Source organism: Mobula birostris, chromosome 6 (genome assembly GCF_030028105.1).
Source record: "Mobula birostris isolate sMobBir1 chromosome 6, sMobBir1.hap1, whole genome shotgun sequence".
Lineage (NCBI taxonomy): Eukaryota > Metazoa > Chordata > Chondrichthyes > Myliobatiformes > Myliobatidae > Mobula > Mobula birostris.
Genome location: NC_092375.1, coordinates 172815638 through 172843134, shown reverse-complemented (window position 1 = coordinate 172843134; position 27497 = coordinate 172815638). Strand labels below are relative to the sequence as shown.

At 41.8% G+C, this 27497-nt stretch overlaps 1 protein-coding gene across 3 annotated transcripts in view; it reads right to left on the bottom strand.

The window, feature by feature from the left end:
• The window catches only part of dcaf17 (ddb1 and cul4 associated factor 17), a 66345-nt gene that overhangs the window by 29538 nt on the left and 9310 nt on the right, over positions 1-27497 (bottom strand). For all 3 annotated transcript variants that reach the window (XM_072261929.1, XM_072261928.1, XM_072261927.1), the window contains exons 4-8: positions 20744-20847; positions 20132-20222; positions 14605-14741; positions 6673-6748; positions 5036-5125 (exon numbers count right to left, since the gene is read on the bottom strand). In XM_072261929.1, the coding sequence (XP_072118030.1) occupies positions 5036-5125; positions 6673-6748; positions 14605-14741; positions 20132-20222; positions 20744-20847 (498 nt within the window). The remainder of the gene's footprint in view (positions 1-5035; positions 5126-6672; positions 6749-14604; positions 14742-20131; positions 20223-20743; positions 20848-27497) is intronic.

Genomic DNA, 27497 nt, shown 5'->3' with positions numbered 1-27497 from the left:
GGGTGAATGGCCTAGTTCTACAGCTATCACTTATGGTCTTTCTTTTAATAGTCTTACCAACTTGCATAATTACTTCTGCTAAAGGCTCCACTGTATTTAAAATCTTTCATGTTAAGATTTATTTTATTCCCATATTCTTCCTAGGTATATAAATTTACATTTTTCTCGATTAAGCCGCATCTGCAAGAGTTACCAATACCTGAATGCAATACCTTTTGGACCATTAATCAGCTATTTCTGATTCAAATTAAGTACTTTTCAATACTATAACTGACAAATGGTTTTCAGCCTGAAATGTTAACTCTGTTTCTCTTCCCACAAAGGCAGCCTCATCTGCTGAGTACGTCAAGCATTTCACTTACTCCAAAGCCTTAAAGTTGAATCAGAATCAGGTTTAATATTACCGGCATATGTCATGAAATTTGTTGTTCTGCAGCAGCAATACATGGCAATACATAATAATAAAAATTATAAATTACAATAAGAAATATAATATAAAATTAAGATATGTCAGTAGTGTAAAAAGGATATAAGTAGTGAAGTAGTGTTCATGGGTTCATTGTTCAGTCTGAAATCTGATGGCAGAGGGAATGAAGCTGTTCCTGAAATGTTGAATGTGTGTTCCTGAACCTCCTGCTTGGTGGCAGCAATGAGACGAGGACATATTCCGGCTGACGGGGGTACTAAGTGATGGTGCTGCCTTCTTGATGCATCACCTTTTGAAGGTGTCCTTGATGCCAAGGAGACTAATGCTCATGATTGAGATGGATGAGTTTACAAATTCCTGTAGCTTTTTCTGATCCTTTGCAATGGGCCCTCCATACCAGACAGTGATGCAACAATTAGAATTAGAATTAGAACAACTGGACAAACCAGAAACATATTTGGCATCTGCTCATAACATTGTTAATTTCAGGACTTAGGTGAATGCATCTTTATTGCTTGTACACTTTCAGTCTTGCCAGCTTTCCAATAGTAAATAATGTAGATAATGCCCCCCAAAATGCAAGATACCTACAATGTGGATGCCAGCTCCTGAGTTGTTTGAATCAGAATCAGGTTTATTATCACTGGCATTTGTTAACTTTGCAGCAGCAATACATGATAATATAGAAAGAAGAAAAAAGTAAATCAATTATAGTAAGAGTGTGTGTGTGTGTGTGTGTGTGTGTGCGTGTGTGTGTGTATACGCGCGCTAAAATTATAACAGGACATCATCCATCAGGACAGAGTACTGATCTTCCCCAGCATTATTCTGCCCAGATGGACCAAGTGTACACTAAAGTATGAGCTTTGCAAAATATGGTACGTTTATATCTTCTAAATTTGAGGTGAATTTTGATTATCAATAAATTTCTGGCACAAAATTACTGAATTCAGTTATGTTATTGTTACAGCAGAATGAATTCACAGTGATCATACTGGCTACTAATTAATGTGAGCAGGAGAAAATATGTCAGCCTGTGGAAGATCAGCTGGTCTGTAGTTCAGTGGAATTCAGAAGCATATTGCAAAGGGGGAAAGGTGTGATTTTAAAAAAGGGGTACATTGAGAAGCAAAGAAAAGCATCTCTCCTCCCAGACTTAAAGCAAAAACCTTACTTTGACTTCTTTAGTTTCTTTAACTTTCATCTAATGGGAAACCAACACCGGCTTCTCTAGTCAGGCCTCTTCAAAGTTCCTAAACAGCATGCCAGAATTATAATAATTGACAGACAGATCTCCTTTGGCAATGCTGGTGACAAAGGTTCATTTATTATCCACATACAACCTGAAATTTGTATTCTCCAGATAGCCGTGAAAACAAGAAAGAATATGAAAGTTGTTCAGAGAAACAACAAATCCACCTCCCCATACAAAAATGAACAGCATAATAATTTTATTATTATATACTAAAATACACATGTACCATCCTTGGGAGGCAATTCTGTTCGCTGTCACAATGACCAAGAAATGGCATGCCGTAAGAGCTCACATTGCATCACTGGCACTAATCTGAGAGAAGTTAATAGAATCAAAGAATTATATGCCTGGAAACAGGCCTCTCATGTTAGCCATTGTCCCCCTGGAAAAAAGGCACTGGCTATCCACTCTATCATGCCTTTTATCATCTTATATACCTTTATCAAGTTGACTCTCATCCTTCTTTGCTCTAAAGATTGGTGGAGGGGCAGGTAGTGTTGAGGAAACAGGTAGGATGCAGAAGAACTTAGACAGATTCGAAGAATGGGCAAGAAAGTGGCAAATGAAATACAATGTTGGAAAATGCATGGGTGTGCACTTTGGTAGTAGAAATAACTGTGCGGATTATTTTCTAAACGGGGAGAAAATCCAAAACTCTGAGATGCAGAAGGACTTGTGAGTCCTTGTGCAGAACATCCTGAAGGTTAACCTGCAGGTTGAGTCAGTGGCGAGGAAGGCAAATGCCATGTTAGCATTTATTTCAAGAGGTCTGAAATATATGAGCAAGAATGTGATGCTGAGGCTTTATAAGACACTGGCAAGGCCTCACCTTGAGTATTGTGAACAGTTTTGGGTCACTCATCTTAGAAAAGATGTGCTGGCATTGGAGAGAGTCCAGAGGAGGTTCACAAGGATGATTCCAGGAATGAAAGGGTTATCATCCGAGGAACGTTTGATGGCTTAGGGTCTGTACTCAGTGGAATTCAGAAGGATTGGAGGGTGGGTATTCTCATTGAAACCATTCGAATGTTGAAAGGCCTAGACAGAGTAAATGTGGAAAGGATGTTTCCCATGGTGGGAGAGTCTAGGACAAGAGGGCACAGCCTCAAAAGACATGCTTTCTAATGCAGGCAGTAGCTTGATAATCTCCTCTTCACCCTCTCTAAAGCTTCCACATCATTTCCATCAGGCCACCAGAACTAAACACAATATTCCAAGTGTGGTCTAACCAGAGTTTTATAGAGCTCATGGCCCTTGACCCTTGAACTCAATCTCCCAACCAATGAAGGCTACTATACCATATGCTTTCCTAACCATCTATCAATCTGTGCAGCAACTTTAAGGTATCTATAAACTTGGACCCCAAGAGGGATTGCTGCTATTAACTTGGTACTCTGCCTTCAAATTCGACCTTGCAAAGTGTATTGTTTCACAATTTTCTGTAGTGAACTCCATCCGCCACTTCTTAGCCCAGTTCTGTATCCCATCAATGTTCCGTTGTCACCAACACCACCAAACTCTGTGTCATCTACAGACTTACTAAACCACCCTTCCACTTCATCATCTAAGTATTTTATAAAAATTACGAAGAGCAGGGGCCCAAAAACATAACTCTGTGGAACACCACTATTCATGGACCTCCAGGCAGAATAGACTCCATCTACAACAACCCTCTGCCTTCTAAAGGCAAGTCAATTCCAAACCCCACTCCCCCCAAACTTTCCCTGCATCCTTTACCTGACTTTGAATGAGTCTACCATGAGGAACTTTGTGGAATGCCTTACTAAAATTCATATGCACCACATCCACAACTCTGCCTTCATCAATTTGTTTCGTCATTTCCTCAAAAAAGTTAATCAGGCTTATGAGGCACGATCCTCCCCTCACAAAGCCATGCTGACTATCCCTGGTTAGGCTATGCTTCTCCAAATGCACTTAAATCCTTTCTCTAAGAATCCTCTCTAGTAGTTGCCCAACACTCACTTAAGGCTCACTGGTCTATAATTCCCAGGATTATCCCTATTACCTTTCTTAAACAAAAGAATAACTTTCCCATCCTGCAAGCCTCTGGACCAATCTTATGGGCGGTGAGGAGATAAAGATCATCACTAACAGCACAGCAAACTCCCCCCTTGCTTCACATCATATCCTGGGCTATATCTTGTCTAATAGTTTTCATAAGTTTTAACACATCTGCTTTTTTTTTAAAAAACCTCAACATGTTCCAGCACATTACCCTGTTCTACACTGACCTCACACTTGGCATAGTCCTACCCACTGGTGAATACTGAAGCAAGGTATTGATTAAGGATCACCTCTAACTCCTCAAACTCCAGGCACGTTTCTTTTTTTTTTATCCCTGATCAGTTCTACCCTTACTCTCGGTATCCTCCTGTTCATGTATGTGTAGAACACCTTGGGGTTTTCTTTAATCCTACACACCTAGGCATTCTCAAGTCCCCTTTTATAAAGTTGGAGCTCAACCTCTCCACCACTGTGTTCAAAGCTCCAACTGATAAAGGCCAGTATCACACATGCTTTCCTAACTATGTTATCTAACAGCATTGTCACTTAAAGGTTTTCTAACTGATCATTAAATGTCTCCCTCAGACTTTATTTCCAGCATCTTACATTCGGCTGAAAGGTCTACAGTTACCAGTCTTTTTCCTGCTGCCTTTCAGAAAAGGTGGACCACATTTGGCCATTTATAGTTTGGGATATAAAGAGACTGTTAGCATGCTGAAATACTTAAATAGTTATTATTTTGCCATATAACAAGTTTAAGTAGTTATTTTTTAAATGTTTTAAAGGTATAGAATTGGTATTTATAACTGATGATCAGAGACTCTGACTATGAGTTGTATACCAAGATCCTCAAGGGATAGCTAAAAGTCCAGTGGCTAGTAATGTCAAAATGCTGAACAGTCAGAAGAAGATTTAAGTGATGTGTTAAATCCCAGAAATATACAAAACAGTGCTTTTCTTTGCCACCACAGCATAATGTCAAACATGTTTCATAAGTGTTCCAATCAAAGGATTGAGGCTTACAACTATTGATGGAGTAGATCATTTATCCTGCTTCTACACCCTAAAAATCAAATGAATAAAAATGGTTATAGGTAGTACTTTCTAAAAAAATTGAGGTTTGCAAATAACTCATAATTAGGTGATTTTCAATATGACAAAAAACACTAGCTCTGCTGAAGCCTGCTTGTTCATGGATAATATGGAATGTGACATATAAGCTAAAAAAAAAAATGTGGTCATTATTAAATTGAATCCAGAAGGATATTTAAGTCAATTAATTCAGTAAGATTAACCTTTAATGAAACAGGTTTCAAAAAAAGGCTTACCTTTTTGTCAATACCCATCATTCCGATAAGCGTAAGAGGTAGAACACTGAACAAAGCTAAATGTAAAAGAATTGAGTGTTGATTTCCACCCTGAAAAACATTAAGTTAACATATTAGGAAATCATAAAGTAAACCAGTAAAGAAACATATTAATATTTATTAGTTTGAAAACAGGATCCAATCCAATTCAGGAAAAGCAAGTGTTGAAAAGGTCACCACTCACCTAACACTAAACTGGCCTTTACAGGAGTACTTACGTTAATTTCCAGTCAATTAATTAGCAATTACAAACCATCAACCTCCTATGCATCGTCAATTCAGGTCCCTCCCATTGCTGTTAGGAGCATAATGTCAGTGGATGGACACCCTCTTAGGAATCCTGGCTGGCTTCATTGGAGATTTTTGCCAGCCTTACAATTGTACAATAGAACTCTGACTAAGTGGAGCCAAAAAGGAATTAGGTCACTGACTCAAATGGAGATACAGAACAGGGGAAAAAGTCCAGAGTCTGGAAGTGGGAAGGGACAGAATGTTTGGGAAGGAATATAGCACAAAACTTTCAAGTTCAGTTGATAGCAGAAAGCTTTGGTCTCAGTGGAGGGATAAATATGCTTTATAAAGCAGGCTCAAGGTTATTTAAAGACACACAGCCTTCCTTACAGACATTTTACAGGGAAATTCTTGATGACATTCCACAGCTGTCCTAATTACAGGTGGGTGTCCCTATATATAACTTGGATTACCAATCATTTTTCACCAGCAGTACACATGGGGCTGTCACATGGTTTCCCCAAGCACCAATGATTGATGAACAGCGCAGAATTCATCGCTTGCCTATCTCAGGGGTAGCCCAGTAGTTGAGTGCCCATCCACCTACAGTATTACTATGGCAGAGTGAATTAAACCACCTGACTCAAAGGAAAAGACCTTTAAGACTTTATAGCCCCAGTGATTAAAAAATGTTTTTCTATGTGAATGGACTACAGAATGAAGTGACAAGATTAGGTGTCACCAGTGATAATTTCCGAAGCAGTTTCAGGTAGTCAGTCCACTGTGGACTGGATTCCTGCTGTGATCAAAGATCTACATGCTTCCTCTGCAGATAGTTTTCAGCAGTATTTACAAGTGAAATTGTTCCATTTGGAAACGTGTGCTAGGCTTTCTTCATTGCTTATCATTAATTCTGCAAAATGAGTTACCAACATTAACTATTAGAACAAAATGATCTCTTCACTTCCATTGCAATTTCATTTATTTTCTGAAATGATGGTTGATAATTAAGGATATTTAATTGCCTAATATTGTTGATAAAGAGATCAGTTGAACTAAAACCCAAGTGACACTTACTGGCTAATAATGCAATTTGTTGCAAATACTTTGCAAGTTTTTGTCCAAAACACTGATTCTTCACTAAAAAAAAGCAAAACTATTTTCTTTGGTTGTCCATAAATTTCAAAAGTTCGCCATTAAGAATGGCGAATGGATTGGTGTCTGAATAAATATTCTCTTTTACCAGTAAGAAAAATTATGCAGAGTCAAAGAAGCACTAAGACTAAAAAACCAGCAGAAAAATCTTAAAGATCCAATTACAGTTGACATAGCAGTTAAACCAGCAACTTGGCACCTCCACTACTCACCGATCGGGCGGCAGCCACCTTGTTCTGTGTAGTCTTTACTACCAAGGTCTCTTGAGTATTATCCCATGTCAGATACCTGAAAATTATCAATATTTGTGAAAATACCGTAGTGCATAAAACTATAGCATGGAAATTGATCTTCTGTTCCATAGAACAAGATTGGAAAACAAGATTGAAAACCTAAAGGCATGATTGCTGTATTGGAGAAAAATGAGGAATTGCTGCGTTCTCTGTTTCACGGAGATATGCCTCAATGACTATCGTCCAGTAGCACTTGCAGATGCAAGAAAAAGTTGTGAACCCTTTGCAAATACCCGGTTTTCTGCACTTATTACTCATAAAATGTATTCTGATCTTCATCTAATTCACAATAATAGACAAACACGATCTGTCTAAACTAATAATACATAAACAATTAGACCTTTCATGTCTTTATTGAACACTTTTTAAAAAAATCACAGTCCAGGCTGGAAGTAGTATGTGAACACTTGTTGAACCTCCTTTAGCTGCAATAACCTCCACCAAACATTTCCTGTAGTTGCTGAGCAGATTTCCACAACGGCAAGGAGGAATTTTAGACCATTCCTCCATACAAAACTGAATCAGTTCATCAATAGTTCTGGGATACCTTGCATGTACAGTCCTCTTCAGGTCATGCCACAGAAACTCAATAGAATTAAGGTTTGGACTCTGACTTGGACATTCTAAAACACAAGTTTTCTTCTTTTTAAACCATTCAGTTGTTGATTTACTCCTGTGTTTCAGGTCATTGTCTTGTTGCATCATCCAACTTTTAAGTTTCAGGTGATGGACCACTACCCTGACATTCTCCTGTAAAATGTCTTGATACAGTTTTGAATTTATTGATACCTTAACGATTGAAAGCTGTCCAGGCCCTGAGGCAGCAAAGCAGCCCCAAACCATGATGCTCCTTCCACCATGCTTCACGGTTGGGATGAAGTTTGGTGTTGATGTGCAATGCCCTTTTTCCTCCAAACATTGTGGTGTGTATTTCTGCCAAAATTTTCAACTTTTGTCTCATCTATCCAGACAAGTTTTGTGGACATCCACGTCATCTTTTGCAAACTTGAGACACGTAGTAATGTTTTTTTTTTGGAGAACAGTGGTTTCCTCCTTGCTGTCCTTCCATGAACACTATTCTCGTTCTGTATTTTTCTTATAGTGAACACAAGAACAGAGTGTTCTAGAGACTTCTACAGGTCTTTTGCTGTTACCATTGGGTTCTTTTTCCTACAGCATTGCACGTTGTGCACTTGATGTGATCTTTGCAGGATGCCCACTCCTAGGGACAGTAGCAACAGTACCAAATTTCCTCCATTTGTAAACAATTTCTCTTATTGGGGATTGATAAACATTCAGGTGTTTAGAAATGCTTTTGTAGCCTTTTCCAGCTTCAGCATCTCTACAATTCTTCTTCTAAGGTCCTCTGAAAGTTGCTTTGATCAAGGCATGGTGCATATTATCAGATATTTCTTGAGAAGAGCAGGCACCTCTACAACCCACACCTACAATCTCATCTCATTGATTGGAATACCTGACTCCAAATAGCTTTTGTAGAAGGCATTACTCCAGAGGTTCATATACTTTTTTGGACCTAGACTGTAATTGTTTAAATGATGTACTCAGTATTGACGAGAAGAAGTACAATTGTTTGTGTTACTAGTATAGGCAGATTATGTTTGTCTATTATTGTGACTTCGATGAAGATCAGACCACATTTTATGAGTAATTGATCCAGAAACCCAGATAAGTGCAAAGGGTTTACAAACTTTTTCTTGCAACTGTATGTCCACTTTGACGAGATGTCTTGAGAGGTTAATGATGAAACACATCAACTGTTGCTTGAGAAGTGACTTGGACTCAACCCTGGAACATCTGGACAGCAGAGATGCATACATTAGGTGCTCTTCATTGAGTGCAGCTCAGCGTTCAATGGCATCATCTTCTCAAAACTAATCAATAAGCTTCAAGACCTAGACTTCAATACCTCCTTGTGCAATCGAATCCTTGATTTCCTCACTTGCAGACCCCAGTCAGTTCAGATTGGCAACAACATCTCCTCCACAATCTCCACCTGCACAAGTGCACCATAAGGCTGTGTGCTTAGTCCCTTGCTCTAAGCCCGAATGTGAGGCTAAGCACAGCTCCAATGCCATATACAAGGTTGCTGACAACATCACTGTCTTTGGCTGAGTCAAAGGTGGTGACAAATCAGCATTTAGGACAGAGATTGAAAATCTGGTTAGGTGGTGTCACAACGACCTCTAACTCAATGTCAGCAAGGCCAAGGACCTAATAATTGACATTAGACGGAGGAAACTGGAGTTACATGAGTCAGTTCTCATTGGGTATCAGAGGTGGACAGGGTCATCAACTTTAAATTCAGTGTTATCATTTATAAGGATCCCTTCTCAGTGCAGCACATAAGTGCCAATAAGAAAAAAGCACAGCAGTACCTCTACTTTCTTAGAAGTTTGCAAAGATTTGGCATGTCATCTAACACATTTGATAAACTTCTTCAGATGGGTGGTGAATACACAGGTTCTATCACAGCCTGGTATGGAAACACCAATGCCCTTGAATAGAAAAACCTAGAAAAAGTAGTGGATCTGACGCAGACCATCACAAGTAAAGCCCTTCCCACCACTGAGTACATCTACACAGAGCACTGTTGCAGGAAAGTAGCATCCATCATCAAGGACCTCTATCATTCAGGCCATGCTGTCTTCTTGCTGCTGCCATCAGGAAGAATGTACAGGAGCCTCAGGACCCACAGCATCAGGTTCAGGAAGAGTTATTACCCCTCTACCATCAGGCTCTTGAACCAGAGGGGATAACTTCACTTGCCCCATCACTGAACTTGTCCCACAACCTATGGATTAACTTCCAAGGACTTTTCGTCACATGTTCATGATATTTTTTGCTTATTTCTTTGCTTTTTTATTTCTTTCTTTTTGTATTTGCACAATTTGTTGTCTTTTAAACACTGGTTATTTGTCCATCCTGTTGGTTGCAGTCATTCATTGCTTCAGAATCAGAATCAGGTTTAACAACATTGGCGTATTCATGAAATTTGTTGTTTTGCAGCTGCAACACATTGTAATCATAATAATAAAAACTATAAATTACAGTAAGTATATATAAAAAGATGAAATTAAATTAGTGCAAAAAGGAAAAAAATACCGAGGTTGTGTTCATGGGTTCATTGTCCATTCAAAAATCTGAATGGACAAGGAAACCTCTGTGGTCACGGGGAGAACATACGAACTCCTTACAAGCAGCAGCTATAATTGAAGTTTGTACTGTAAAGCACTGTGCTAACTACCTTACAGCCCCATCACCCAGGACATGCACTCTTCTCATTGCCACAATCGAGGAGGAGGTCACAGGAGCCAGAAGGCTTGTAAATTGTCCTGAGTAGGCTAGGATTAAATCAGGGGATTGCTGGGTGGCACGGTTCAAAGGGCCAGAAGGGCCTATCCCACGCTGTATCTCAACATATAAATTAATTAATTATGGGTGCCACCTTTTTGAGGCATCACCTTTTGATGGTGTCCTTGATGCTGGGGAGGTTAGTACCGATGAAGGTGCTGGCTGAGTTTACAACTTTCTGCAGCCTTTTGCAATCCTGTGCAGTGTGGCCCCTCCATACCAGATGGTGATGCAAGCAATTAGAATACCCTCCATGGTATATGTGTAGAAATTTGTGAGTATCTTTTGTGACATATCTATTCTCCTCATGAAATATAGCCACTGATGTGCTTTCTTAATAATTGCATCAATTATGCTGGGCCCAGGATAGATCCTTGGAGATACTGACACCTAAGAACTTAAATGTTCACTCTTTCCACTGCTGATCCACTGATGAGGACTGCTGTGTGTTCCCTCAACTTCCCTTCCTAGTCCACATTCAATTCATTGATCTTACTAAAGTTGAGTGCAAGGTTATTGTTGTGACACCACTCAACGAGCTGATCTAGCTCACTCTAATACACCTCATTATCATCTGAAATTCTGCCAACAATAGTTGACTGGCAAATTTATAGATGGCATTTGAGCCATGCCCAGCCACACAATCGTAGGGTGTAGAGAGAGTAGAGCAGTGGGCTAAGCACACATCCTTGAGGTGCGCCAGTGTTGACTGTCAGCGAGAAGGAGATCTTATTTCCGATCCGCACAGACTGTGGTCTCCTGGTGAGGAAGTCAAGGATCCAGTTGCAGAGGGAGGTACAGAGACCCAGGTTTTGGAGTTTGTTAATTAGAAATGAGGGCATGATTGTATTGGATGCTGAGCTGTAGTCAACAAACAGCAGCCTGACGTAGGTATTGCTAATGTCCAGGTATCCAAGTCTGAGTGGAGAGCCAGAGAGGTTGCATCTGCTGTAGACCTATTGTGGCAACAGGTAATTTGCAAGAGGTCAGGTCCTTGCTTAGGCAGGAGCTAAATCTAGCTATGACCAACCTACTTCACTAGTTGATAGTCATTGAGGCAGCTCACCCTGCTCTTCTTGGGCACAGGTATGATTGTCACCCTTTTGAAGCAGGTGGGAATCTCCAACTGCTGCAGTGACAGATTGAAGATGTCCTTGAACACTTCTGCCAGTTGGTCGGCACAGATTTCAGAGCCCACTAGATACACCATCAGAGCCAGATGTCTTGCAGGGCTTCACCCTCTTGAAAGATGTTCTGATGTTGGCCTCTAAGGCAGAAATGACAGGGTAACCAGATGCTTCACCTGTGAGTTGGCTGGGGTGACATACTGCATCCGGTGTTCCCGATGCGGCCTTCTATATATTGGCAAGACTCGACGCAGGCTGGGAGACCGTTTCGCTGAACACCTACGCTCTGTCGCCAGAGAAAGCAGGATCTCCCAGTGGCCACACATTATAATTCCACGCCCTATTCTGATAGGTCTATCCACGGCCTCCTCTACTGTCAAGATGAAGCCACACTCAGGTTGGAGGAACAACACCTTATATTCCATCAGGCCTCCAACCTGATGGTATGAACATTGACTTCTCTAACTTCCGTTAATGCACCACCTCCCCTTCGTAACCCATTTGTTATTTATTTTTTATTATTATTTATTTTTTTTTCTCTCTCTCTCCTTTTTCTCCCTCTGTCCCTCTCACTATACTCCTTGCCCATCCTCTGGGCTCCCCTCCCACCTTTCTTTCACCCTAGGCCTCCCGTCCCATGATCCTCTCCCTTCTCCAGCCTCATATCCCTTTTGCCAATCAACTTTCCACCTCTTAGCTCCATCCCTCCCCCTCCTGTCTTCTCCTATCATTTCGGATCTCCCCCTCCCCCTCCCACTTTCAAATCTCTTACTATCTCTTCTTTCAGTTAGTCCTGATGAAGGGTCTCGGCCCAAAACGTTGACTGTACCTCTTCCTATAGATGCTGCCTGGCCTGCTGCATTCCAGCAGTACCTTTTGTGTGTGTTGCTTGAAATTCCAGCATCTGCAGATTTCCTCGTGTTTGCGTAACCAGATGCTGCAGGGATTCACACAGGTGTAGTTACTTTTTCCTCCATTCCAAAGTGTACATAAAAGGCGCTGGGCTCGTCTGAGAGAGAAACATCACATCCATTCACGATATTAGTTTTCACTTTGTAGGAAGTAATGGCCTACAAACCCTGTCAGAGATGATGTGCATCTGATTCTGTCACTCAACTCAATCAGAATTGTTTCTTTGCCTTCCTTAGGTCATACTTGGACCTCTTGTATTAACTAGTGATGAATGCCACAGATCAAGCCCTCAGCAGACTACGAATCTCCTGGTTCATCCACAGCTTTTGGTTTGGGTATGTCCAGTATGTTCCTGAAGGTACACACTCACCCACGCAGGTCTTGATGAAATTGGTGACAGATGTGGCATATTCGTTCAGACACAAAGATGAACCATTGAATATTGTCCAGTCCACCAACTCAAAGCAGTCCTGTAAGCACTCCTCTGCCTCCCTTGACCATACCTTCTTGGTTTTCGTCACTGGTGCTGCAGTCTTTAGTCTCTGCCTATACGCCAGGTGATCAGACTTTCCAAAGCCTGGGTGTGTGATGGCACTGGAAACGCCCTTGATGGTGGTATAACAGTTGTCAAGTTTGTTGGCTCCTCTGGTTCCACAGGTGATATGTTGATGGTAGTTGTTCTTCAAGCTAGACCAGTTGAAATCTCCCGCAGTGATGGGGAAGGCAAAAGGGTATGCAGTTTTGTGCTTGCTGATTATGATCCTCCAGTGACTGCCTGATGTTGGCCTGAGGTGGAACATACACTGCTACCAGGATGATGGCGGAAAACTCCGTCAGCAGATAAAATGGACAACATTCAACTGCTAGATATTTCAGGTCCTGGTATTCTATTCCCTATCCTTAAACGCAGACTTCAGAAATCTTGAGTCAGCAAATGTTAGGTTGACCCACCTATAATTCCCTCTCTCTCCACTCCTGAATAATGTCATGAAATGAAAAGTCAAGGAACCAACCCCAAGTAAAGATACATTTAGAAGCCTTTAATTAGAATGTCTATAACGTCCTCACCACAGACACAAAGTACCATTCAAGATGCCTGCTATTTCTCTTCCATCGTATATGTGCTAAATCCCATTTTTTTTTTTTTTAAGATCAGTGGTCCCCAACCACTGGGCCGTGAGGAAACAATATGAGCCAGCTGCACCTTTCCTCATTCCATCACATACTGCTGAACTTGAACACCGACCCCCCCTCGCCCCCGTCGGCCAGCTCGCGGTGCAAAAAAGGTTGGGGACCCCTGATTTGGACTATCACTTAACAACATTTTAGAAAGTGTACTATTAATGATCATATTTTTCCCTCATAACTGTAGTAATATTTTGCATTAATTGTGATTTTCAGCACCTCTTGCTACAAATTCAACCTTTGCAGCTAAAGGGCAATACAGCAGGGAAACAGGCCCCTTGGCCCCAAAGTCCAGTGCAGATGTCACTACTCCACCAGCTGGCAACTAACACCTTGTATTTATCCGAACTAAACTCCGTCCGTCATTTCTCATCCCACTAACCCAGTTAAGCTTCTTTAGATTTCTCATAATCAGCATTTTCTGTGATGTTTTTGCCTTTTTAAATTTTTTTTAAAAAATAGGATCTAGTGCTTTCACAGCAACTACTTGACAAATAAACCCTTCTCCGGCTTCCAGCCAGGTACAGGTATCAATTATAACCAACGTTTTGTCTTTTGAGACTGCCTGCTAAAGGAAGCCACTGAAATAAAACTAGCGGAAAGGAATTTTAACAAAGACAAAGGTCTCGCTCTACGTGAGAACTGGAATTCAATTGTAAACAAGGTGGGAGAGCGAAAACCTGACTGGATGAGGACTAATCAATCAGGAGGGCCAGGCTACAGAGGTATAAATACCATTGGAATAGACATGCCCAGGCATCATCCCTGAAGAAGATGGCAAAGTTTGTCATCAAAACGTCATGTTATTTTTTGTTCTTTTAAGTTTAGGAAGTCCAATATTTAAAACAAATAACCCATCACTTTTCTCATACAACTGTAATATTTGTCCCCAAAGCATTTACAATAATTCTGCCAACCATATTCTAAACACCTAATACCGGTCTATTATTATTTTACCGATTTGGAGATACCATTCTTTTACTTTTCACACATGAAAATCAGTCCTGGAATTTTACCATCTTGCACACTCTATTAATCAGCATTTGAGAGAAAGAGGCCAAGCTAACAGAGGGACTGCACCTAGGGAGCAGATGCATCAGTTCTTACATTTGATCTGTTGACACATATCAAGTTTGTGTGTCATAACCGAGCTATAAATGTAGATGCTTTGCTTTACTCCCCTTCCAACATCATAATGAACAATTACATATTAAGTATCTTTTACAAGTAAAGCAAATTCATTCTCATAAAATACCTGAACTTCCACTGAGATGAGAGGTAAACTTTTTCGAGAATCTCTGCAGTCTTGGTAGACATGCGGATAAGCCAATTGTTCGCAGTAAGAGCCAAGATCGCAGGCTTGTGATCTGATGGTTTGGGTAACATTTCTCCCTTGTCGGTAAAAGAATATTTAAAAATCAATGAAATCCCTTCAAATTTGATGTTTGTGCATTGTAATTTTAAACAGAAATCCTGACAGAAAACAATGTAGTGGTACATATGAACATCACAGAGTGACAACTGGGTGATATTAGGGAGATGACAAGGAGGAGAAAAAGGAGGAAATGGGGAACTGGTAACGGGCAAGGAGTGGGTATTAATTAGTCAAAGGTAATGCTTTACATTTAACTCAGCACTCTTAAATCACTTCTCTCACTAAACATTTTCCTGGAGTTATACTACATCAAGCCAACGTGCTCATCTCAACAACCAAAGGTACAGAAAACCAAGGGAAAATTCCTCACAAAGCTCCCTAAAATGTCATTCAGGATACTGATGAACCCCATCTACAGATGTGCAAAGGAGGCACAATACTGTCAAAAGTACTGACAAATAGGCTGGAAGTTCTGTTGTTTGAAATAATCAAATAGCTTGAAGTAGTTCAGGTATCGCAGCCACTTGTCAACTTGGAAATGTCATCAGAATATTAAAGGCTGGCCTGTGCAGGTTTAACGAAGAGGGGTCATAATTAGTTTTGAGCCAACAAACCGACTTGTGGACTTAAAATGGAGGCAGGTTATTGACGAAGCAGTTGAAAATAAGCAGAATATTAGCACATCCATGACAACCACCTACAATAATACTGAGGTTACTATGATTGTCCCTCAAAAATAGAACAATTTCTGTTCGTGACAAACATAAACACCACCATTGTCAATTCTGCTAAAGTGTGTTTGACCTAAAACATTACACCTTTTCTCTTTCCCATCCTGATGAGTGTTTCCAGCATTTCTTTTGTTTTCACACTTTCAGCATCTCAGTTTTCATTACTGCTAATCCATGGTTACTTGTCAGGACTAAACAGCGAACACTTTAAAAAAATTTTTTTAAATGTGAACAGCCCAGAAAGATAAACAAGGAATATTTAATGTATTTTTAAATGCCTTTTCTGTTTCAGAGGATGTTCTTTCCTTCACAAAACTAATGTTATGCTTTGTAACTCTAAAACTAATTGGAAGAAAATCACGGGATCCCAGGAGAAAATGTATGCGCCTCAATTTTACTTTAGTGAGGTGCACACTTTAGTAATAACGTGCTTTGATGGATTTCTTACTCTTGTGGAATAAAGTCTTTCCTGACCGGGGGTGGGAGTGGTCACTCCGCTTGGCAGAAGAGACTTGAGGCTTTGAAACAATATCAGGTTCTGAGGCTCCTCAGTGGTGGTTGTAGGAATTGACTCTGTGACAGCAGGAAGTGGTTCTGACATCTCTAGACAGCTTTCTTTTCTACCATTTGACTTTGTTCTCCTCAAATGACTTAGGTGCCATTTCCAGATGACATCAGACACAATCTCCACTGTGTAGGAGAGTAGTCCAGTTCTGTCCTTAATCTTTCCAAGTACCCAGTTTTGATCACCTCTGTAGTCCTTTGCCAGGACTGTAACGTTGAACCAAATTTGAGGAGCCCTCAGTTTGTCACAGCTGTTTGTCCTGCACACTCTTTCTGAGAATGGGTTTGAGCAGATCCAAGTGTGAGCACAAGGGACGGCATAGGAACAGCACAGCTGGAGAGTTGTTGGTTGTGGAGCATGCTGCATTGCAATATGCAAGAAAGGAATTGCCAAGCTTCTGATTCAGTGTCAGTGTAGTACTGTGCTGACATTGTTTGCAGTGTGTTCTTTAAACTCGGGATGAACCTTTCTGCCAAGCCATTTGTGGCTGGATGGTACGCTACAGAAACTGTCCTGCAATAAAGTCTGGTCCATTGTCACTGACTAAGTCTTTGAGGAAAGGCCTCTCAGCACATCAACAGCATGCAAGGGAAACCTCTGCCCACTTTGTAGCTGCATCCATTATCACCAAGAAACTTGTGCCCATGAATGGTCTGGCAAAATCCACATAAATCCTCTGCAAGGAGAATACAGGCCATTCCCTGGAAGGTAGAGGCACTGCTCTTGGCATCTTCCGTACGTGTTGGTATCCCAAAAAGTGCATAAGCAAGTCGCTCGATCTGCTGATTAGCCCAGGCCACCAGACAAAGCTTTGAGCCAAGTTTTCATTTTGACCACGCCTGGATGACCAACATGTCGCCCCTCCAACACTTTAGCTCTCAGCTTGGATGGTAAGACAACTTTCAATCCCCACATAAAAGAAAATCTGTCAAGTGCAAGTTTATCCCAGCACTGGTAAAGATGGGTGAACTAGAGTTTCTGCTGCACATTCCAGCCATTTTGGATCGCCATGTAGACCCGAGACAGTATGGGATTTTTTCTGTTTTCCCTTTGGATCATTTTTGTGGTATTAGGGAAACTACAATTTGCATTAGGGAGAATATATCAAGAGGACTGTCCTCTTTTGTCAATTTTTCAAGTATTTCCTTTTCCAAGGGCAAAAGGGACAAATCATCATGATCAGTTGTCCTCTTGATCTTGTAATTGTGTCCTTCAAGAAACAAAGCCCATCTCTGCATTCATTCTGCTGCTGTGAGTGTTACACCATTCTGTGGACTGATAATGGACAATAGTGTTCCATGGTCATTAATCAGAATCAGGTTTAATATCACCGGCCTATGTCATGAAATTTATTGTCTTTGCAGTAGCAGCACAATGCAATACAAATAATAGAGAGAAAAATATATATTATAGTAAGTATTAAATTAGTAGTCCATTCAAAATTTAGATGTCAGAGGGGAAAAAGCTGTTCCTGAATCACTCAATGTGTGCCTTCAGGCTCCTGTACGATAGTATTGACAAGAGGGCATGTCCCATACAACTGTTGATATGTTTTGCACCCCAAACCTGACTTAAGGCCTCTCTGTCAATCTGTGCATAATTTTTCTCTGCAGCGGTAAGGGAACATGATGCAAAGGCTGTGGAGCGTTCACTTTCATCACTCAAAGCATGTGACATGACTGCACCTATACCACAAGGCCACAGGCAAGCTTCACTGGGCCATGTGGATCACAATGTCTGAGTACAGTGTCTGCCATCACCATTTCCTTTATCTTACTGAAAGCCACTTCACACGGCCTCATCCACTGCCATTGCTTCCCGATTTGTAGTAATGATTTCAAGAGGCGGAGCACAGTAGCCAGGTTTGGCATGTTATAGTAGTTGTCAAATTCTGAAAAACCTCAACTGTGACACATCCTTTAGCCTTGGGGCATCCACCACTGCTTGAATTTCCTCAGCACACTTGTGTAATTCTTGTGCATCAGTAATGTGACCACAGTAAGTGATGCTTGGTTTAAAGAATTCACACTTGTTGCATCGTGCTCTGAGCCCATTATCTTCTAATCCTTTTAGCACTGTCTTGAGATTTTGGAGATGTTCCTTGTCATCCTTACCAGCAACAATGATGTCATCCAGGTAACACTGACTGCCTGGGCAGCCTTGCAGCACGTGGTTCATAGCTTTCTGCCAGAGGGTAGGTACAGACGCTGCTCCAAAAATTAGCTATCATAGCAATAAGTCCTTTTGTGTGTTTATGGTGAAAAACACTTCGGACTCTTCTTCCATTTCCACCTGTTGGTAAGCCTTTGCTGAAGTGTTTTCTTCCAGGAAGTTTTGCAAAGATGTCCTCTATCCTGGGTAGAGGGTATTGATCTACTTTCATACTGGGTTGATGATGATCTTAAAATCACCACAGATCCTGATAGACCCATTCTTCTTGTCTACTTGGACCATTGGCATTGCCTATGGGCTCCATTCAATCTTGGAAAGAATTCCTTCAGCCTCCATGCTATCAAGCTCACTGGCTACTTTATCACAGATGGTATAAGGAACCAGATGAATTTTGTAAAATTGGGTGTGGCGTTTTATTTTAACACTATCTTACCCTTGCTACAGTATGTTTGAATTTCCCAATGTCATCCTTGAACATGCTGTGGCATCATCCAGTACCTTTCTTAATTCCCTTTCGGTTGACTCTATTGCAGGGAATGTGGCATGCAAATAGTGGATGGATCTCCAATCAAGTTGTAGTTGTCTCAGCCAATCACAGCCTCACAATGCTGGCCCTCCTGTTTTTAGCACATACAAGCCCAATGTTAGTTGTTGTATTTCACTGTTAAGAATGTAATTTCCACAGGAGTTAACTTTTCTCCAATATAGGTTCTTAAATGGATATCTACAGACTTCAGTTCAGTATCTTTGAAATGCAATTCAAACTCATTTTGTGGAATGACTGAAACAACCAAGCCAGTGTCGAATTCCATTTTAATTAATTTGCCGTTCGCTTCTGATGCAAGCCGTATTTCTTGTCTATGGTTAGTTTTCACATTGCTACCCAATCCTTGTCACTCCCATCAATATCAGATTTTTCATTAAAAGCATGCAGATTTGTGCCCCTTTTGAAACTGTAACTTGACTTTTTAGAATTTTCTCTTCCCTGTGCAGTCCATTTATTTGGGTCTGTTTGATACGCTCTTTGTATGCACCCTTCTTTGTTGCATTTTCTGCAAGTTTCACTTTTAAACCTGCATTGGTCTGGTGTATGTCAGACCCTACCACAACGGTAACTGTTCGGCAAGGCTGGTTTCTGTTTAGATGGTGCAATTATGTTATTGCTCACTTTCATACCTGGCTGCAATCCAATTGCATCTGACTGCTGATTCCATTGATACAGCGATTGCAACTGCTCTTTTAAATGTGAGTTGTCCCTCACGCAAACTTCACCTGCTTTTGCCTTTTTTGAACTCAACCGTCTTTCTTCCCGAAGAAACCAGTGCTGCACTTTATTTTTAACTCAATTGTTTCTCTCCTCTTGTGAAGAGAGTGTGCTGCACTTTATTTTTAACATCTCGCTGCGCTTCAACAGGTAGGTAGTTGTCTTGGGTTCATCTTAAAACTTCCTCATCACCACAGTTATGTTTTGTAACTCCAAAACTAATCAAAAGAGAAACACAGGAGGCCAGGAGAATGTGTACACTTCACTTTTACTTTAGTGAGGCAGGCACATGACATGGCAGCATAGTGACATAACCATTCACATACTTCTTACATATAACCCTTAATGAATCATGTTAAAAAAGAATGCTTAAGCAAACAATATATTTACAATATTACTCAAATATTACTGAAGTATTAAATACATAACTAAGAACCTAAAGAAATCACTTATTTGGGTGGGACATATCTGCCATTATATTTAGAAAATGAGTTATCATCAGGTGACAAGAGGAAGAAATTATTGTGCCTGTTCTCCATTACTTTATGTCAATGTCCCTCCCTCCTCAATGATGCCAGAAGTTGGTTGGCATATCAGGTTTCAGAAAGTGAAAATATACTAGGTGTACGTGTTCTATAATTTTTTAATATTACACATTTTAAATTATCCACTTACCACAGGTGACTCACAAAGTAGAGCATCCTCAATCTTCTCAGACTTCTGGAGTTTGGGCAATTCATAAAGCAAGATCGGCTGAGGGCCGGTACTGACACAGCAAAATTTTAAAGTGAGTTAAGAGTCATATAGCCAGAAATAGGTCTTTAATCTACTGATTCTCTACCAGTAATCAAGTATCATTTAACCTAGTCCTATACGAAATCTATTTCATTCTCCCCACATTCCTATCACCTTTCCCCTAGCTCAGACTCCACAATTTTATACACACTAGGGGAAATTTAGAGAAACCAATTAACCTATCAACTCGCATAGCTATAGTATATGGGAGGAAACTTGAGTACTTGGAGGAAGCACAAAGCAAAGGAAAAGTGTACAAACTCCATGTGGATTACTTCAGAGGCCAGGACTGAAACTGAGTTACTAAAACTATGGATCAGCAGTTCTATCTGGCATTTGTAACTTGTATTAATTTCATTGATACATCCCCAGTTTATAATTTGTACATTATAATATTCTTATGATTGTACAAAATATTTGTCCATACATTTATATTTTATAGGTTCATATTTTTATATTTTCATATTGTACATCTTCATACATTTGACTTACCTGATAAAACAGCATCTGTAATTGTCGAGATAAATCTTTCCTTTTTCATAAATCACTGGTGAATTTGATTGTTTTGTCCAAACTCTCTCAAAAGTTGTAGTTTTCTGAAAGACAACAAATTAATCTGATTGAATCATTTTCTAACTTTTTTTTAATTGGATCAATGGGCAAAGCAGCAGTCTCCATTTAATCATCAAATAAAACCAACATGCTGCAAAATTATTACAATAATCTACAAATCAATTACAAATACACAAGCAACTTTTAAAAGTCATGCTGTTTTTATTGAAGTTTCAGAGAGGATATATACTTTAAGGTATACATCTTTTATTCTCACTGCAGCAGCGGAGTCTCCAAGGTCAATTGACTACATTATCTATGAAGGGGAATAAATGGTTGATGATTGGGCCAAGACTGGAAAGGAAGGAGGCAGAAGCCAGAGTAAGAAAATGGGCGCGGGGAGGGCGAGGAGTACAAGGTGATAGGTGAAACCAGGTAAGGGAGAAGGTGGGTGGGTGCGGGGGGTAAGATGTAAGAAACTTGGTGGTAAGAGCTAAAAGACTGAAGGAGTCTGTTAGGAGAGGGTAGTGGACAATGGGATTTTTAAAAATAAGAAGGGTTTCCCCTTCCACCACCTTCAATGCTGCGCTTACCTTCATCCTCCTGCTGTTGTAACAGGGATAGTCCTACCACCACACTACCTCCATATCCAGTACCTCATCTTCTGCAACTTCCACCACCTTCAATGGGATCCTACCACTGTAAACATCTTTCTTTCCCCCCCTTCTCCACTTTCTACATGGAATGCACACTATGTGACTCCCTTGCCCAATTGGCCCTCCCCAATGGTCACCCTCTTGGCAATTACCCCTGTAGCCATGACAAGTATTACACCTGCCTCTGCACCTTTTTCCCCTTTCCACCACTGAGCACCCCAAACAGTCCTGCCAAGTGAGGCAACACTTCACCTGCAAATCTGTTGGGGCCATTTACTGTATCCAGTGCTAATGGTACAGCCTTCACTACATCAGTGAGACCTAATGTAGTGAAGGAGACCATTCCATTGAGCACCTCCACTTAGTCCGCCACAAAAGGCAAGATCTCCAGTGGTCACCCATTTTAATTCAATTTCCAGTTCCCATACTGACATGTCTGTTCATGACCACAATGAGGCCAAACTCAAGCTGGAAGAGCAAAACTTGACATTCCATCTGGGAAGCCTCCAACAGATGGCATGAACTCGACTTCTCTGACTTCCTGTAATTACTACCCCTGCCCCCCTTTTTTAAAATTCTCCTCCCCCTCTTCTGTCTCCTTTGCCCATCCTGGTTATCCATTCACCCCTTCTCTACTCCTCCTCCACCCTCAGGACCAACATCCATCAAAGATCCCACTGTCCTGGCCATGCTGTCTTCTTGCAGCTACCATCAGGCAGAAGGTACAGAAGCCTTGAAGTCCCACATCACCATGTTCAGCACAGCTGCTTTCCTTCAACTATTGTGTTCTTGAGCCAACAGGAACAACCTTTATCACTAGGGTTCAGTAACACTATGACCACTTTGATGACTGCACTAAAATGGACTTCATTTTCTTTTGTTTCCTGTTCTTTCTTGTAAAATTTCTGTTTATATTTATAGCTTTCTTGTGGATGCTGCTTAAGTGATGCTATGTGCATGTGATTTCTGCAAGTTTTCACTGTGTCTAAACAGTAATTACATGTACTTGTGCAAATGACATCTATATACTACTAAAACTCTCATGCTCTGTCTGTCCGTTTGTGACCTCCCATTAGTGCAAACAGTGCATTGCAGCTGCACTTTTTTTTTGGCTAAATCGAATTAAAATGCAGTCATCTATATACTACTAAAACTCTCATGCTCTGTCTTTCTGTTTGTGACCTCCAATTAGCGCAAACGGTGCATTACAGCGGCACTTTTAATCGAATTAAAATGCGCTAACTTACAGAATGCAGGCAAAGTTCCGGTTATATATTCGTATAAAATTGCTCATTTGCCAAAATCAACAGGCTCCCTTTTAACCCGAGAGCCGATCCGCCATCATGGAAACCGGGACGCGACAGCCCGACGCATGCGCACGGCCAGCCTCAGCAGCGACACCTACCGGAGCAAAAGGGCAGGGCAGCACTATTTCGAGGGGTCACATTCTGCTGATCACCATCAGCATGTGCAGGATTGGGACAGATCTAACTGCCACCCATGAATAAGAGATAATTAAATCTTATTGTAATGACGTACTTCGAGACACCCATAAAACCCTTTGCTGCAGTCAAAGGACAGCGATGACTATATCACGTCTATTTAGGAGAGCGCCAACCACATCACCAAGAATAATCGAGAATAACCATCTCGACTTCACCGCACCTTGTTCCCATTCCAACCTCACTCCTTCCGAGCGCTCTGCTCTCCAATCCCTCCACACTAATCTTAACCTTACTATAAAACCCACCAATGAGGGGGGTGCTGTTGTAGTCTGGCGTACTGACCTCTACCTTGCTGAGCCACAGCGACAACTCTCGGATACCTCCTCTTATTTACCCCTCGATCATGACCCCACTAAGGAGCACCAGGCCATTGGCTCCCACACCATCACCAACTTTATCCGCTCAGGGGATTTCCCATCCACTGCTACCAACCTTATAGTTCCCACACCCTGCACTTCCCCTTTCTACCTCCTACCCAAGATCCAAAAACCTGCCTATCCGGGTAGACCCATTGTCTCAGCGAGCTAACCAGACCTTCGAGGTCGGAGGAGGCGCGGCAGGTGAAGGAGCGAGTGCGGGGATTGGCTGAGAAAGAGCGGCTGATTTAAAAAGCCGGTCGTAAGCAGCGAGCTAACCAGACCTTCGAGGACGGAGGAGGCGCGGCAGGTGAAGCTAATTACTCAATTTATCAGCTAATATAAGCAAGGCTCGCTCTAGGGGAGTGGCCTGTCGGGGAGCGGCCTTGTCGAGGGAAGTGCCTTGTGAGAAAAGTGCGAGTCTTTGGCTCAGGAGTCTTCAGCGAGGAGGCTGAGGGAAGAGACTACGCCACAGTTGGAGAGGGTGAGAAGTGGAGAAGAGATGACCACTAGGCTGATTCAGTGTGCTGCGTGCATGATGTGGGAGGTCAGGGACACTGATGGTGCCTCTGGATCCTACACCTGCGGAAAATGTGTCCAGATTCAGCTTCTGAGGGACCGTGTTGCAGCACTGGAGAGGCAACTGGATGACATTAGGTTAATCTGGGAGAACGAGAGTTTTCTGCACAGGACCTACAGAGAGGTCTTTACACCCAGGATACAGGAAGAGAGTAGGAGGACGACGATGAGCAAGGAAAGGATGCTTGAAGTACAGGAGACCCTGGGAGATGTGCCTCTCGTAAACAGGTTCTCCCTCTTGGAGGCTGTCGGGACAGAAGACAGTGCCAGTCTGAGAGGCGGACAGGTCTGCGAGTCAACAATTGGCGCTGAGGCAAAGCCGAGGAGACAGACGTCAGGCAGAGCCATGGTAGTAGGGGACTCCATAGTGAGAGGTACAGAAAGGGGTTTCTGTGGCAACAGGCGAGATTTAAGGATGGTCTGGTGCCGGGATCCAGGATGTCACGGACCGATTGCAGGGAATCCTCAAGAGTGAAGGTGAACATTCGGAAGTGGTGGTGCACGTCGGCACAAATGACGTGGGGAAGAAGAGGAAAGACATTCTACAGCATGACTTCAGAGAACTCGGAAGGCGGCTGAAAAGCAGGACTTCCAGGGTGGTTATCTCCGGTTTGCTTCCAGTTCCCCATGCTGGAGTGGTCAAGAACAGGGAGATAATGGATCTGAATGTGTGGCTGAGGAACTGGTGCAGGAATCAAGGATTTACATTCTTGGACCACTGAGGTACGTTTCGGGGTAAGGATGAATTGTACAAAAAGGACAGGTTGCACCTTAATAAGCGGGGCACCAGCATTCTGGCAGCCAGGTTTGCCTCTGCAACAGTGTGTTTAAACTAAGTAGTGGGGGGGAGGGAACGAACTGGAAATATAAGGATGGAGATGGAGGATGGAGATAAAGGGAAAGTGAGAATAAGGAAAGTTAAGAATGACAGCAGAATCAACAGAGCAGAAAGCTCAAGAAGGGATCGTACAGTATGGCCAAGTGATATAGGAATTGATATGGGAGGTCAGGGGAGTAATGAATTAAAAGTATTGTCCATGAATGCACGGAGTATAAGAAATAAAGTGGATGAGCTTGAGGCACAGTTGGAAATTGGTAAGTATGATGTTGTGGGAATAACAGACATGGCTTCAAGTGGACAGGGCCAGGGAAATGAATATTCAAGGTATATGTCCTATCGAAAGGATATACTGATGGGCAGAGGGGGTGGGGTGGCATTGTTGGTGAGGAATGATATTCAGTCCCTTGCGAGGGGGGACATAGAATCAGGAAACGTAGAGTCAGTATGGATAAAACTGAGAAATTCTAAGGGTAGAAAAACCCTAATGGGAGTTATCTACAGGCCCCCAAACAGTAATCTGGATGTAGGGTGCAAGTTGAATCAGGAGTTAAAACTGGCATGTCGCAAAGGTAATGCTACAGTTGTTATGGGGGATTTTAACATGCAGGTAGACTGGAGAAATCAGGTTGGTACTGGACCCCAAAAAAGGGAGTTTGTGGAGTCCCTCCGAGATGGATTCTTAGAACAGCTTGTACTGGAGCCTACCAGAGAGAATGCAATTCTAGATTTAGTGTTGTGCAATGAACCGGATTTGATCAGGGATCTCGAGGTAAAGGAGCCATTAGGAGGTAGTGACCATAATATGCTAAGTTTTAATCTACAACTTGAGAGGGAGAACGGAAACTCGGAAGTGTCAGTATTACAGTTGAACAAAGGGAACTATGGTGCTATGAGGGAGGAGCTGGCCAAAGTTCAATGGAACAATACCCTAGCAGGGATGACAGTGGAACAGCAATGGCAAGTGTTTCTGGGAATAATGCGGAAGGTGCAGGATCAGTTCGTTCCAAAGAGGAAGGAAGATCCTAAGGGGAGTAAGGGGAGGCCGTGGCTGACAAGGGAAGTAATGGACAGTGTAAAAATAAAAGAGAAGGAGTATAACCTAGCAAAGACGAGTAGGAAGCTGGAGGATTAGGAAACTTTTAAAGAGCAACAGGAGGTAACTAAAAAGGCAATATGTGGATAAAAATGAGGTACGAAGGTAAACTAGCCAAGAATATAAAGGAGGATAGTAAAAGCTTCTTTAGGTATGTGAAAAAGAAAAAAATAGTTAAGACCAAAATTGGGCCCTTGAAGACAGAAGCGGGTGAAATTATTATGGGGAACAAGGAAATGGCAGACGAGTTGAACAGGTACTTTGGATCTGTCTTCACCAGGGAAGACACAAACAATCTCCCAGATGTAATAGTGGCCAAAAGACCTAGGGTAATGGATGAATTGAAGGAAATTTATATTAGGCAGGAAATGGTGTTGGATAGGCTGTTGGATCTGAAGGCTGATAAGTCCCCAGGACCTGATGGTCTGCATCCCAGGGTACTTAAGGAGGTGGCTTTAGAAATCGTGGACGCATTGGTAATCATTTTCCAATGTTCTATAGATTCAGGATCAGTTTCTGTGGATTGGAGGGTGGCTAATGTTGTCCCTCTCTTCAAGAAGGGAGGAAGAGAGAAAACAGGGAATTATAGACCGGTTAGCCTGATGTCAGCGGTGAGAAAGGTGCTGGAGTCAATTATAAAAGATGAAATTACAACACATCTGGATAGCAGTAACAGGATTGGTCCGAGTCAGCATGGATTTACGAAGGGGAAATCGTGCTTGACTAATCTTCTGGAATTTTTTGAGGATGTAACTATGAAAATGGACAAGGGAGAGCCAGTGGATGTAGTGTACCTGGACTTTCAGAAAACCTTTGATTAAGTCCTACATAGGAGATTAGTGGGCAAAATTAGGGCACATGGTATTGGGAGCAGAGTACTAACATGGATTGAAAATTGGCTGGCTGACAGAAAACAAAGAGTAGCGATTAACGGGTCCCTTTCGGAATGGCAGGCGGTGACCAGTGGGGTACCGCAGGGTTCAGTGCTGGGACCGCAGCTGTTTACAATATATATTAATGATTTAGACGAGGGAATTAAAAGTAACATTAGCAAATTTGCTGATGACACAAAGCTGGGAGGCAATGTGAAATGTGAGGAGGATATTATGAGAATGGAGGGTGACTTGGGCAGGCTGGGTGAGTGGGCAGATGCAGTTTAATGTGGATAAATGTGAGGTTATCCACTTTGGTGGTAAGAACAGGAAGCAAGATTATTATCTAAATGGAGTCAAGTTAGGAAAAGGGGAAGCACAACAAGATCTAGGTGTTCTTGTACATCAGTCACTGAAAGCAAGCATGCAAGTACAGCAGGCAGTGAAAAAAGCTAATGGCATGCTGGCCTTCATAACAAGGGGAATTGAGTATAAGAGCAAAGAGGTCCTTCTACAGCTGTACAGGGCCCTGGTGAGACCACACCTGGAGTACTGTGTGCAGTTTTGGTCTCCAAATTTGAGGAAGGACATTCTTGCTATTGAGGGGGTGCAGCGTAGGTTACAAGGTTAATTCCCGGGATGGCGGAACTGTCATATGTCGAAAGATTGGAGCGAATGGGCTTGTACACTCTGGAATTTAGAAGGCTGAGAGGGGATCTTGTTGAAACATATAAGATTATTAAGGGATTGGACAGGCTGCAGGCAGGAAGCGTGTTCTCGCTGATGGGTGAG